At 47.3% G+C, this 13,940-nt stretch overlaps 1 protein-coding gene across 4 annotated transcripts; it reads right to left on the bottom strand.

The window, feature by feature from the left end:
* Nucleotides 1–346: 346 nt before the first annotated feature.
* Nucleotides 347–3,952, bottom strand: LOC127307885 (auxin response factor 4-like). Of its 4 annotated transcripts, XM_071821648.1 has the most exons (6): nucleotides 3,648–3,952; nucleotides 3,479–3,502; nucleotides 3,289–3,407; nucleotides 2,980–3,070; nucleotides 2,677–2,907; nucleotides 347–2,187 (listed from the first exon to the last, which is right to left on the bottom strand). In XM_071821648.1, the coding sequence occupies exons 1-4, from the start codon at nucleotides 3,729–3,731 to the stop codon at nucleotides 3,061–3,063; spliced, it is 237 nt and encodes a 78-aa protein (XP_071677749.1). In that variant the 5' UTR covers nucleotides 3,732–3,952; the 3' UTR covers nucleotides 347–2,187; nucleotides 2,677–2,907; nucleotides 2,980–3,060. The 4 variants fall into 4 exon arrangements, 1 of the variants encoding a protein (XP_071677749.1); XR_011746758.1 differs by lacking the exon at nucleotides 3,479–3,502 and having other exon boundaries at nucleotides 3,259–3,407; nucleotides 3,648–3,947; XR_011746757.1 differs by lacking the exon at nucleotides 3,479–3,502 and having other exon boundaries at nucleotides 3,648–3,946.
* Between the last annotated feature and the right edge of the window lie 9,988 nt (nucleotides 3,953–13,940).

Genomic DNA, 13,940 nt, shown 5'->3' with positions numbered 1-13,940 from the left:
CTTAACTATTTCAATAATTCAGTCATTGTGGGAGCATATGGAGTACTAGAACATAGAAGCGCGCGTTGCCGCGCCCGTCATCATGAGAGAGAGATATATATATAATAAATAGAGATATTTGATATGTTTTTGATTGTTCAAATGTCGTAGGGAAATATAAATCATTTTTACTAATATATCTTTTTTAATCGGTAGTATTGACAAATATAACCCTGCAGATAGTGGGTAATTACACTGCATTTTGATGGGATCAAAGATAGTTTTCTAACATTCCATAAAATGTCATATTCCAAGAATATAACATAGTGAGGAGGTTACAGTAGGTTGTGAAAAAAAGCATATACACTATGAAGAACCATCCGCCAAAAAGATCTTAACAAAGTACTCTTAATCCCATGAAGAGCATATACAATATCAAGTGAAGAAAAATTAGTCTAAAAATCTTAAGAACATGAGGATTGTTCATCCCAAACCATAACGCGGGAACAATAAGGCACAAAACTTTAGAATTCTTCATTTCAAATTACAATACAAGGAAGACAAAAATCCGCTAAATATCAACTTGTTGGTATATATATGCTCCCCTCTGGATAAAACAAAATAACAATTTGATACACTACTTTGGATGAAAACAAAACTGATTGCTATACAATAATAGGTATAAGGCGCTAACAAATTACCTGAAGTAGCCATCGTGAAGCGGTTTTATTTAACACTACCCCTCTGGCAATTAGCTTAATGGAGCAGTAACATCAACATGCACCACAACTAAACACATAAAATCTTGCAATTTGATCCTTTATTTTGTCCTAAACATACAACATTTGAGGTTAATCCCTAGTAAAAGCAAGAAAGATACCGTCACTCTTTTTCTGGGACAACACCCCATGGTCATGGGTTAATTTAAAAAGAAAATCACTACCTGAGTTACTGCAACGAAAGAAGAATACAACATGAGAAGTTGGTTCGGTCCAACCATATAGAATCTGAAGTAAAAGTATAATGGCATGCTAAGGTATATACTGCACAAACATGGTAATGAAAACCTATTGTAAAGACATTACTTCTAGAATATACTTTTTTACCGTATAGGCAGAAACTCTGTGTTGCTAAGACAGTAAGACGTCAAGGCCTAGTCTTAAATCGTAATCGCTTCCTCTAACCGTCAGCCTGTCAGTCGTCAATGCCTCCATGTGTAAGAGGAGCCACGTGTCCAGTTTGCACTTGGGCTCTCTATTCCCTTCCAAAGTTTGTACCATGAAAATGAGTTGCGAATTGCAGGTTGTATATATGGCCACAAAGTCCAAACTTGGACATAACCTCTTACTTTAGGAGAAGCAAACTAATGACATATTTCATTTTTAATTTTCATCCATTGCAAAATAACTCATGAGCTACAAAGATATTCTTGTGAGTAATCTAGATGCTTCTGATTTTATAATTTCAAAAACATTTTTTATGATTTTCGTAACCTGTCTAAAAATGGCAAATCTTTTTCTCGCTGGCATATTAAAAACGAGATAGTATAGTAAGATAATTAAGTCTAAAGTAATTTGAAACAATGTGTGCCGCATTATTTCTCATCGGCCTATCTTTAAGAGCACTGAGTGCCAGTTGCTGATAAGTCATCGAAAGTATATTCTTAATGTATGTTGAGGTTCAAGAAATGCATATGTTGTGAGCACTTGACGTTGATGAACAGATAGCAGAAATGAGTCATGTTGAATAGTGAGAAAGACTCCATGTATTACTGGTTAGCTAATGTGCTGCTGAGCTAGCCGGACGGAGTTCAAGCCTCACCTCTGTCTTATTGAATAGTAGAAATCTTACCGCTTCTACAAAAATATTGGAAGCCTTGATGCCACAATAAAGAACTTGGTTATCTAATGCATGTAAGAATGCAATTCCTAAAGTTGCACCAATGACCATATTCAGCATATTTCCAATAATATGATGAGGTAGCATATCGTTCTGAAAGTAATTGAAATTGCTCCCAGAGCCATTATTTTCAAGTCAATTAGTTGCTCCAAGTATTGCGGACATAAAGAAGAAAAAATAGTCTAAGAATGAGCAAGGTCACGAACCTATTTTATCAGTAAAATACCTCTGGAGCAAAGGTGCAACTTGAATAAGATGGGCAACTTCTCCGGCAAACCAGGTTGTTAATAAACTGGTCAATGAACCGCCCTGAAACTAAAGCAAATAAGAGCCTCCTCTATATAGCAAAAAGAACTGGTACAGTGTGAGAAGCGGCATATTCTCAACAATGAACAACATGATGCATCTTCAGTATTGACCATAAAACAAATTAAGAAGATGCATAAAATGTGCTCGACAATTTTCAATATTTAGTTATTTGCAGAGGGTTGTCCTGCAAACCTGAACTTTAGAAAATAATGTCGTGAATTATCCTAGCTTTTGTCCACAAGGCTAGATCTTCTATGCTGATTCACAAATTATTTCTGCATTTCCTAAAGCTTGTGTAAACAAGATCTATATCTTTTAAATATACAGAGTTAAAACTCTAAAAATACAATGAGCTAGTAACATAAACTACATCCACTTGAAATCGGTGGAACATTGATGAAAATGAATGAAGAGGCAACTAAGAAACTATGTATGCTGAATCAATGTATTAGGAGAAACTAAAGCTGTCACTCAACCATGTACACAGACCTCGTTGTTCGCTGGAAGATTGAGAACCAGATGCAACACGGCCATGTGTTCCACCTCAAGCGTGCCCTTGTGGGACCTGAGCCCGTCACTGCCACGCAGTTGACTATCCACCAGCTGCTCCGCTTGTGAAGTACTCCAAGGTGCATAGTATGGCTAGATATGACTGATAAAGGCACACTGGAAAACTGTCTCATAGCCCTCCTAACACCAACACGAAGCTCACCACTCTCTCTGCATTGAGCAGACAACATTTAGCAACGGATCGGGTAAAGTGTTGTGTTGGGAAGAGAAGAAACAACAGACCTGAGGAAAATGAAGGCATCCTCAGGAACAAGCCTTTTGGAACCGACAAACACACTCCAACCACTCTGAAGGAGATGCCTCCTAGGTTGTCCTGTTGATTTGCAACAATCAGTTAATACAATCATCACGGAATTATCATTGACGCGTTCAACATAAAATACAAGCTAGCCAAACCTTCAATTTGTAGACAGATTTGGTGTATTGCTGGCTAATTAAGCTACAACGTACAACAAAATGGTCTGCTGGATTAATCAGCTTCAGATCATACTGGCATACTACCTGGCGCTGTAAAACTGCTAGAGATCTCACATGTTAAGCCAAAGGAACAAAAGTGACCGCTGAAGATGTGGTGGAAGCGCAACTGCGCAAGTCCATGCCATGCAGATCCTTTGCGCGAGCTCTTGTGTGGGAGGCGACTGGGTCATATCCTGTGAAATAGATCAGGTCAGCAAATGCAACAAAAACGTTGATGAACCATACACGAGGGCATGAGCATGACCTGCGAGTCTTCATCGGTGTCGGCCTTCGCTTGGCAAAATTCCACAGAACCAAGTGAGCAAACCGAATCGAATTTCTGAGCCGCGCAAACAGTTGACGAAAATTCCTGGACGCGTACAAACGAAATTGGACTCGAGATTGGGCGAAAAAAGGAGGGGGTGAGGTTGCACCTTGAACTCTACGTTTATGACGCGGCCGAGCAGCTTGTAGGGCAGATCGTAGAAGCGCATCTGGTTGCGGGCAATCTGGTTCATGAAGGCCTCCACCTGAAAACAACCAAAAAGGAAATGCTAGAGGAGCAGCGAACCGAAGCGGAGCAGCCTCCCCGCGCCGAATCGCGAGGGCGGAAAGGAATTAAAGCGAAGAGGCGCCGAGGCGGGACGGTGGCGAGCAATGACGGGAGACTGGGAGAAATGAAAGCACGGAGGATAAAGAGGGTCTCGTCTCGTGGAGAAGATGAGGCGGCAACACGGAGGACGGTTACACAAAGAAGACCATAAATTCTCGCCCCATTATTGCTGCCCGCGCGGAGTGGAGCAGCAAAGAGAGAGGAGGTAAGGCGACGCTGGGCCGGTGTCGCTGGCATAGTCCCACGAAAGGCTGGGCCAAACACACTCTCGCAGACCATTACTGGCCCAAGTTATGTGCTGTAGCCTAACACAATGCTGAGAGTAGCAGCCCTAGAACGAAAACGGGCCAATAAAATGAAAACGGGCCTTTCTAATCAGATGTAACGATGCCAGTTCGGGAAACCATGTCGGTTCGGCATCTATAACCAATTTTGGACCTTTGGATCGTTCAATCCGACGGCTAAGAATCTGAAATCGCTGTGGAGAGGTCCTACTGGTTCCATTATATTGTTAACTAATTTGGAACCACGTGAGTTTTTTTTTATTTTTGAGCAGCAAGACAAAGATCTTATGGTCTATTTCAGGATGTTCAAGGAATATTATTGTTAGATTATTCATAGAGCTAAACTAAGTCTTAATAATGGCGTGCAGGACTGGCTTGATCTTTTATGAACATTTTTTAAAATAAAGACTTCTCTTTGTAATTTCTATGAACTTTGTAAATATTTATATAATGAAAATTGGCGCAGTAGGGATTTTCCCTACTGTTTATGCTAAAAAAAACTTGAGAGATAATAATCTCAAATAATAATTATTTTTATAAAGAAAATATATTATTACCAAGCAGATATCTAGTATTTAATACGTATACAAGATGCTCCCACATCTCCTCTTCATCGAGTGGAGCTTAAAGAGCCTCTTACAAGGTAGGCTGTCAATGTTCTTTTTTTTCGAAATGGGGGAAATATCGCCCCAGCTTCTGCATCCAAAGGATGCACACGGATTTTTTTATTAGATTATTCACGAAACCTTACAAGAAAAAATACAAAAGATCAAACTCAAAGCAACCTTACTATACCTACCGTGGGATGAAGAGGGTGACAATACACCACACCCTGTTTGGATGCAGTCAATTGGGCTCAGAATCACGGAATTGGAAACTAACACCGAATTCTACCGTTTGTTTCGTCCTAGTATTCGGGCCTGGAATCGAAGACCCAATTCCACGCCCACCCCGCCCGGGCTCTCCTCCCGTGGACTCCAATTCGGAGCCTCCCACCTCCGAATTGATCTGGAAACGATCGGTACCCCCATCCCCACGTACCGCTTTGTCTTGCTCGTGAAAACCCTCGTCCGAGAGGAATACGCCCGCATGTGCCTCCCTCATCGCCGCTGCTGGCCGGTAAGCTCCCTCCCCAGTTCATCCCATCCTCGTACCATCCCCATCCCCATCCCCTCTATCTCCGATGCCCTAGGTCCGGCGGTGGCCCATCCCCATCGTCTCCGACCCCTTCCCGTCCGCCAGTCCTAAACCTAGGCGGAACGAGGGTCTCGGCGGCGGGAATCTGTACCACGAGGCAGAGAACGCAAGATTCACTCCTGCACGTGAAGGAACGAACCAGTTATGCTGGCCTCAGAACACGTTGAGTTTGAGTCCTGCTTCGAATTGAACCATCGTGTTGCCTGCGTAGATGCGACAGCAGAAGACGAGCATGGCCGGCCGGTCGGAGACGAAGCAGGGACACGGCCCTGCGCTCACCAGGCGAGCAGCTCTGTCAACTAGAACTGTAGTGCCGGTAGTCCAGCAGTAGTAATTCTTGGCGAGCATCAAACTTCTAGAATCATAGTTTTAGCATCTGGTACTAGAACTGTAGTGCCGGTATTCCCAGCAGTAGTAATTCTTATGCACATGAATAGATGCATTGAACGATCAGTATGCATGTACTAGTCCCAATCCATGTGTTTGTTTCTTTGTCCCGATCCTAGTCCCTGGGAGATGAAAGCAGTAGTAATTCAGTCTGGTATTTCATGGCGTACATGTGTTTATTTATTTTTCTTGCAGAACACTGATCCTTGTGTTTATTTCTTTGTCTTGCAGAACACTGACCTTTGCAAGAGATTGGATCGCTGTCGACTGTTGGAGTTGAAGGTATAAAAACCTTTTGTAATATTCCTGCTATGATGGCGACAGTTGGAGGCCATCTTGTGCATGATGGGAGAAATGAGGACATCTTTTGATGAGGCTCTGAAGGCAACCGAGTCACTTTCTATGCCAAAGGTGACTCCTCCAGCTGAAATCCTTGATGCACTAAAGAAAGTACCTGAGTTGGAGGATGCTGATATAATCAAGGCTTATCAGAAGTTGACCATCAATGAGCGCGTGTTTGAAGGTTTCATGGCCCTCCCTGTGAACTTCAAGAAGACATATCTCTTGACCTTGCCTTGATGGTTGCTATGATGTGTGGAAGTTAAAAATAACTTACTATGTACTTGGTTGATTATGAACTGTCCGGTCGTGCTAAGTGTGTGCTATGCGTAAGAGACATAAAATACCTACTTTTTTGCGAAATATTTTGTGTTACTATGTGCTTAATGTGATATATGCATGCTAATGTATACACGTGTGACCATTCATACACATACACACATATATATGCCACATTTCAAAAAAACATCGAATTCCATGGTTTGTACATCCAAACAAGAATTGGAATTGTGTATCACCCTCTAATTCCAGCAGCAAATTTCAAGCCACCCAAACAACAGAATTCGAATTGGCAGCCATTTCCTTTCCAGGCAGGATTTGGAATTCCCACCTAATTCATTTCCTGGCTTTAATTCTGTGCATCCAAACAAAGCGCAACTCAAATCATCCAAAACTAAATGCCTTCTCAGACCGCCCAATAGCAGGTGAGAAACACATCCAGTCAAGCAGACTCTCAACGCACGCCAACGCACACGCCAAAGGAGTTGCTCCCGCCGTCTTCCTCGACTCCATCTTCAAGAGAGATCAACGCATTAACCTTGCAAGACCTGCCATCGATGCCACCATGACGCCAGACGGCTCCACCCTCCTGCACGTATACACACCCCGCATCTGTCGTCGATACCCTGCAGCACCATGCCACTGAGACTCAGCGCCAACAATGTGGTAGATGAACACCACTCCACCGAAGTCCGCCAACATCCAGCAGCTGCTCCAAAAACGATGCCCCAAGAGGTAGAACGACGCAGGACGTGCCGCCATCGTCCGATCCGGGAGACCCGGACCTAGGGTTTCCCCCGGAGCAGCACGAGTGAGAAACCGTAGACTGCGTCGACGATGCCTTCAGGAAGGGAGCGACGCGTGACGCCGCCATCGCCCGCCAAGACCTTGGTCGAAGCTCGGTTTTCACCGGCAGCCACGCAACCCGACTTGTCGCAAACCGGCCGACCTCCTCCGGCGAAGGAAAAGACCACCGCCACCGTGGCCAGAGCCGCTGCCCTGGGCGTCCTCAGGGATGTGGAAGTGGCCGAGGGGAACCACCGCGAGCCGTCGATGTAGAAGAGGGAGACGTTGCGCAGACGTCACCACCCGCCCAGCCCCAAACGGGCCTAGATCGGGCCCAACATCCGCGCCGCCACGCCCGCGTCACCGTCGTCGGCCGAAGCTGCTCCGCCTAGGTCGCCACCCACCCCGCTCCACCATCGCTTGGAAGAAGGTAGCCGCCGCCGCGCCGCCTTGATCCGCGACCGAGGGAAACCGCCGCCGCCGCCACGCCGCACAGGCTTTGCCTAGCGACGCCCAGGGCGGCGGCGGCGGAGGGGATCTGCGCTATGGAGGGCTCGGGAAGGTAAGGGATGGGCGCCCCAGCGCGGCGCGGCGGCCGCCGCGCGGAGGCGGGCGGAGGGTTAGGCGTGGAGGGTTATGGAGTGGCTGTCAATGTTCTACCTCAAGGAGAACATGATACTCCACTTAGCCGAGCAATATTTTTTTCTCATAATTATTGACTTCTCCAACAAACTTATGGATCTAATGTAGAGCAAACGATTTTAGAATTCCTTGAGGTACATAGAAGGAGAACATGTACACCAACAATCCACAAAGTAGTGATTTATTTAGGACTATTCTGCCTCTAGTGAGTAGATGACCTCAATTTCTTTATGATTTGGAAATTGGATATTTTGGTAATGAACCTTTATTCTAAGATATCGAGATGCCAAGGAACCCAGCTCACAAGCAAACGAATTGGTGCACTGATTTTTTTCCCAAAAGCAGGATATTTTTGAAAAGATGCATGTGACTATCTTTATTATTTATTCAACAAAGAGCTAACTAAGAGCATAGATATAAAAAAAATCTGAAGCGACCGCACACACCTACAAACCAAACAATAGGTGAAGATCGTTCCAGAAGGTCCTTATGCCTGACAAACACGAAATTATCCCACCAACTAGTAACCGAAGACATCACCGAGACACCCCTCATGGCGAAACGGGGGCACTCATCCAGTCAAGTATACCCTTAGAAAACACCTCATGCGCACTCTACAGAAGCCGTCACCTTCTTCCAACCGGTGAGCAATTTTCAAGGCAAAGATCCGCATAACGTCGATGCCGCCATGACGCCAAACAATTTCCCCACCCAGTGTGAGTCCGTCATGACATATCTGTCAACGAGATTCCACTGCACTATGCTACCGAGGCTCGCCGTTATCGACGTGGTAGATGCACACTTCACCTCTTGCCTCCTCCATTCAGAAGCTTCTCCAAAAAAACATTCCCCGAAGAGGGAGAGCAACACCAAGAGGACCGCCATCGTCTGATCTGAGCTATCCGTATGTGATGTTTTCCCTAGAGCATCACGAGTGGGTAGGCGATTGCTGCAACGACGATGCCTTCAACAATATAACGACTTGTAGACATTACCATCGCCCACCATCGTAGTGGTGTAATCTAGGGTGTCTAGTGCTTCGCCCAAACAAAGAATGTCACTCCTTATATTAGTTTCATCTGGAAAGAAGATTTTAGCCTAATTAACACATACGTAATAAATTATGTTCTAAGCAGGAGGAAATTGCACAGACCAGTAATTCTTCGGGATGATTTTGCGCAAACCAGCGACTCAAAGTTTTTCGTTGCATAAACCAGTGACTCTAGAGTATTTGGTTGCAAAGAGCTCTAGTTACCAGGCTAAACAATTAAGTAACACTTGACAGCCACGGTGCCTTGCACATGGCAGCCAGCGTGGACGTTGGTTGTGTGCCACACAATATTTAATTTGCTTCCATATTTTTCCACGACTATATCTGTGACAACTACAGGAGAAGGAAAAGAACTTATTTTATGCATAATATGGCTTGATTGTGATACAAAATGGAGCAATATGGCATCAACAAATCACAAAAGGCACTAACAATTAGAAAAGATGAGAACGTGAATTCAAAATGGAGATTTGACCAAGTCAAACTTGAATTCAAATATTTTCAAATAAACACCTAAGTCTTTTGTTCTTCCAAAACACAAAAGATATTAACAAAATACAACAACATCTCAAACTTATATCACATCAGTCTACACAAAATTCAAATTTAAAATTTGAATTTAAATAATAATTGGAGCCAAATTCAAACCAGACGTTCCAAAGCGGACGTTCCTGTTGTGCTTGTCGCTTCGGGATGACCGCGTTAGGCCGTCTCTGCCTAGGGAGCAAAGGGTTTGCAGCAGGCTGGTTAGACTTTGAATTAACAAAGCACTCAACCGGCCAGGAGTTACAAACACACACGATACTGGGGATGCCAGTTTACAATACAAGCACAAAGAGAAAAAAACGACACCCAAAAACAAAGAGGAGCACGACTACAACAAGCATCCGCCAAGGTGTCTTCGGCTCGAGCAAATGAAGAACGTTGAGTATCGCCGGCAAAAACCACCGGAATCCCCACCAACCAGCTACACAAGTGCACACGCCAGCCACGGGTGACCACGCAGAGAGGATGCAAGCGAACGGCAAGATCTCAGAAGCAACGCCTTCAAGAAGGTGAGCGACACCGAAGCGACACCGTTGCTCGGCCCAAGCCATCGGCTTTCACCCCCCATCAACCACACCGGGAAAACCGAGTGGGGACTACATCGCCCTTCAGGAGCACCCACTGTGATACCACCACATCACCGGAGAAGCACCAAGAGACCACAGAAAGCTGGGACCTTTTCCTCGTTGGACCAGAGGAGGCCGAGGACCGAGAGGAGGATTTGGCCGAGACGTCGCACGGGCGGCGCTGGTGAGGGCAACATGGGAGAGAGGGGTGGGAACCAAGGGAGCCCCTGCTCCGGTCCCGACGGCGACGAGTCACCTAGACTGCGCAGGCACATCCCCTTCTACCAGTACCTACGAGAGCAACCCACGACGAACCCGCTGCTTGGGGCAACACGATCTCCGCCACCAGATCCATCGAAGCTGCCAGTCGCGCCGCCACCAGCGCCCACAGGCAGGCCGACCCGCCTCCGCCCCCCTGAGCAGAGACACAGCACACACACACATGTCACGCGACACCCACACACGCGCGAAGAGGAACCCCGCCGCCGCCACCGCACGGGTTGCAACAGCCGCGACCGCCGCCTCCCGTCGCCGCCTCCACTTGCGACAGGTCGCCCCTGGCGCAGCTCGCCGGCCGCCGCCACGCCAGGCCAAACCAACCTTCGCCGAAACGCACTGCCGCCAAGGAGGTCACCGCCCCGCACAGCTCTCCTCGCGGCAGGTAAGGGAAGGCCCGCCGCCGCCGGCACCGCGCGGGCTTTGCCCGGCGGCGCACGCCGGCGGCGGCTGGGGGGGTTGGAGTTCGGGAGTATAAAGTACACTGATTATTATGCTCGCCTTTTCCCAAACCCGTTTTTGCTTCATTACAAATGACATGGTGGCTGTTAGGTCAGCCCATAAAATGGACTCTAAAACTGTCTAGTACCCTGTTAAGTGATAATTAGAGCTTTTTGCAACATGTTAGTCTTAGAGTCACTGGTTTATGCAACGAAATTTTTGAGTCACTTGTTTGTGCAACACCCTCCCCAAGAGTTGCTGGTCTTTGCAATTTTCTCTCTAAGCAGCAAAGATATAGTGCTCCAGGTCACACTTACTTTACTATATTTAAAAATACCGAGTACATCGTAGATGAGCACACATGAGCACCCGCGCACGAGCACGCTAGCCTAGTGAAGACCATAGTCACAAAGCATCAAAATTGGCAAAAATACCACAAGCATCTTGATATCAACTGGAGTGTTGCCCCCACTGAGGTAATATTTCACACTAATGAGGCACACATGACATCAAACCTAAATCTTGGTTCTCCATTTTGACCGATATTTTATAGCTTTGTTGTTGTAATGAGTCACTTAACTTCTTAAGCAATAATGGAAAATAAAAAAAACTTAAGAAACAACGACTACATATATATGCACAATGTATACGATTTCATAAGTTCATCTCAAAAAAGTGTATGATTTGATTGGGACAGTTCATGCTACACACGTACTTACTCATCATGATCTACTCCAAAGGTGTTTAGATCTACACAGTGACATGCACAAACATGGTCCAAAGTCATGAACAGATGTATACGTACGTTGCGTACCAATTGTCGAGAGACAGGTAACCCTATATCACCAGTATTCATAAAAATAGCCCAGCGTACACTGACGTACGGGGCCTACAGTATGATTGGCCCACAAGCCAGAGTCTACTTCTAGCTCGCTGCCGTAGCACACACTGAGAATATACCAGTAGGCAGTAGCAGCTAGCACCCTGGAATCCCCTGGGCTGGAGGCACGATATCCTACTACAGCTACTATATGGCCGCCCCTGCCTGACTGGTATGATGTGTGTGTACTGAGCTGGTGTGGTGCAAGAGAATCTGGAGCTCGGCCAAGAGCTCCCGACAAAACCCACTTCACCAATCAGCTTGCTTTACCGTGTCTGTGTGTGCGTGCAATCGTGTGGTAGGAGTTGGCAGCTAGTAGTTAGAGCATCCCAGCCGTTGGGGCTCCCCAGGCCGAAATCCGGCGTTAGTTATCGCCGGATGGATGTATTTTGTGGCCTGGGGAGGCCCATTTTCCCAGCCGCGAGCCCATGGTCGCGCACCCACCGCGTGCATAGCGACGGCGCAGTCACCGGGAAGGGCAATCGTCGGAGTGCCCTCGACGCATTGAACCGTCGCAAAGTGGTCTGGAGAGCCCAAACGACTCGTCGGGAACGGCCGAAGTGGCCTCGATGCGAGAACCGCCGTAATGGAGCACGAACTCCGCGGAAGAGCAACCGCCGCTCTCTTCGTCGAGAGACCTATATATACGGTTTACGACGGCCGACGCCATTCATCTGTTCTCTCCTCACCATCCTCCGTCAACCATGAGCGATCTCTCTTGGCCATCGGACACCGACAGCGAGGGGAAGCCGCCTGGATGGCGCCATTGGTGGGATAAAGCTGCATCGTCCAGCAGCGACGATTCCCTCCCGCCGGCCAGCGAGGACGAATGGGATGACGACGAGGAGGACGAGGAGGAGGACGAAGGGGCCAAGGAGCAGGCCGAGGAAGAGGCCGAGGAAAAGGAGGAGGAGGAGGACGAGGAGGACGACGAAGAGGCTGAGGACACTGACGAGGAGGAGGACCCAACTTCCTCCGACGAGGAGGTGACGAGCCGGAAGCGTCGCCGCCCCGACGATGAGGCGGGGCCATCTAGGAAGAAGAAGTAGTTTAAGTTTGTTTTCAAGTTTTTATATGTAATTTTTATGTTCATTCGAATTATATTCGAAATATATATAATCTATCTATGTTGCACCACTTGAGAGTTCAAAGCTTTCGTTCGACGAGGGTATTGCCGTAGATCGGGAAGACGAGGGTATTGCCGTAGATCGGGAAGACGAGGGTATTGCCGTACAAACCCAGGCCATTGTCGCCGACAAGTTGGGGCCACGCGCGCTTTCGTTTCGTCCGGAGTCCCCGAGCGCTCCCCGGGGGGCCGGGGATGGCGTGGGCTCGCCGGATGGATGGAGGGCCAAATCCGGACGAAAACGAGGAACCGGGGGCGCGACTGGGCCGAATTACGCCGTCCGGATGGAAAAAACGCTCGCCGGGGGCTTGTTCGGGGGGACGAGTGGAGATGCTCTTAGCCCTGTTTGGAAAATGGTGTTTCGCTTTCCATTTCCCCCATGTAGATGTAGTCTCTATCTTCATGGCGAAACCTCACAGTCACAGGGACTACAGCACGAGAGAGAGTCATGACTCTTGAGCCATAGCTCATAGACATGATGAAGCAGAGAGAAGCTTAGGGCATTTCCAACGGCGCAACGCATTTTATTATCCGCGCGCATCCGTTTGCGTCGCGCCGCAGACGTTGAAATGACCGTTTTTGTTGGCGCGTCCGTTTGCGTCTGGGTGGCTCCAGCGGCTCGATGCATTTTTTTGTTTTTGTTTTTTTTTCTCTTTTCCATTCGAACATAGTTCTAAATATTGCATATTGGAAGATTATTTTACACAAACTAATACATAGTTTGAACCATGGTTGATACAAATAAAAACATTTTAAAAATAGAAACTAGTTGTGTGGATTTCCGTTTGTTCGCTGCCAAGAAAGAACATTCGAGAGCACACCCAGTCACCCAAACTGGAAAATCCAGCGGGAGACGGTGCCCTTGTTGGTTCTACCGAGGAAGAACAGACAGAAACCTCCACTACTGGCTTCGTCTGGCCCGTAGCCAGATTCACTGCAAAGAAAGAACACTCTAATTTCTAACTATCGTTGTCCGAGCCGGATTCACCGGTGTGGTAGTGCCTGCGGTAGGCTGTGTCGTCGAACACCTTGACGATCATCTCGCCGTCCCCCTCGTAGAGGAAGGTGAGCTGGCAGCCGGGCTCGAGCGCGAGGTCACGGGTGAACTTGTCCCACCCCGTGTGCAGGTACATCTTGCCCTGCCCGTCGAACAAGACCTCCACGGTCCAGCGGCAGAAGTTACAGCTGGCCTCCCGTAGCTGCAAATGCACCGGCCCGACGCCATCGACGAACTCGGCGAAATTGTCCGGGAGCCGCTTGATGCTGAGTGGGCCGTCGTCAATGCGGAGGAGGAACTCGAAGCAGCGGTCCTCC

This window comes from Lolium perenne, chromosome 6, assembly GCF_019359855.2.
Source record: "Lolium perenne isolate Kyuss_39 chromosome 6, Kyuss_2.0, whole genome shotgun sequence".
NCBI lineage: Eukaryota > Viridiplantae > Streptophyta > Magnoliopsida > Poales > Poaceae > Lolium > Lolium perenne.
The sequence above is the reverse complement of the archived record's forward strand: the minus strand, read 5'-3'. Positions and strand labels throughout refer to the sequence as shown.

Coding starts and splice junctions, on each gene's coding strand:
- LOC127307885 (XM_071821648.1), bottom strand. CDS start 3,731: ATGAACCAGATTGCCCGCAACCAGATGCGCTTCTACGATCTGCCCTAC. Junction 3,503..3,647: donor TCATAAACGTAGAGTTCAAG/GTGCAACCTCAC, acceptor TGCCAAGCGAAG/GCCGACACCGATGAAGACTC. Junction 3,408..3,478: donor ACACCGATGAAGACTCGCAG/GTCATGCTCATG, acceptor TCTATTTCACAG/GATATGACCCAGTCGCCTCC.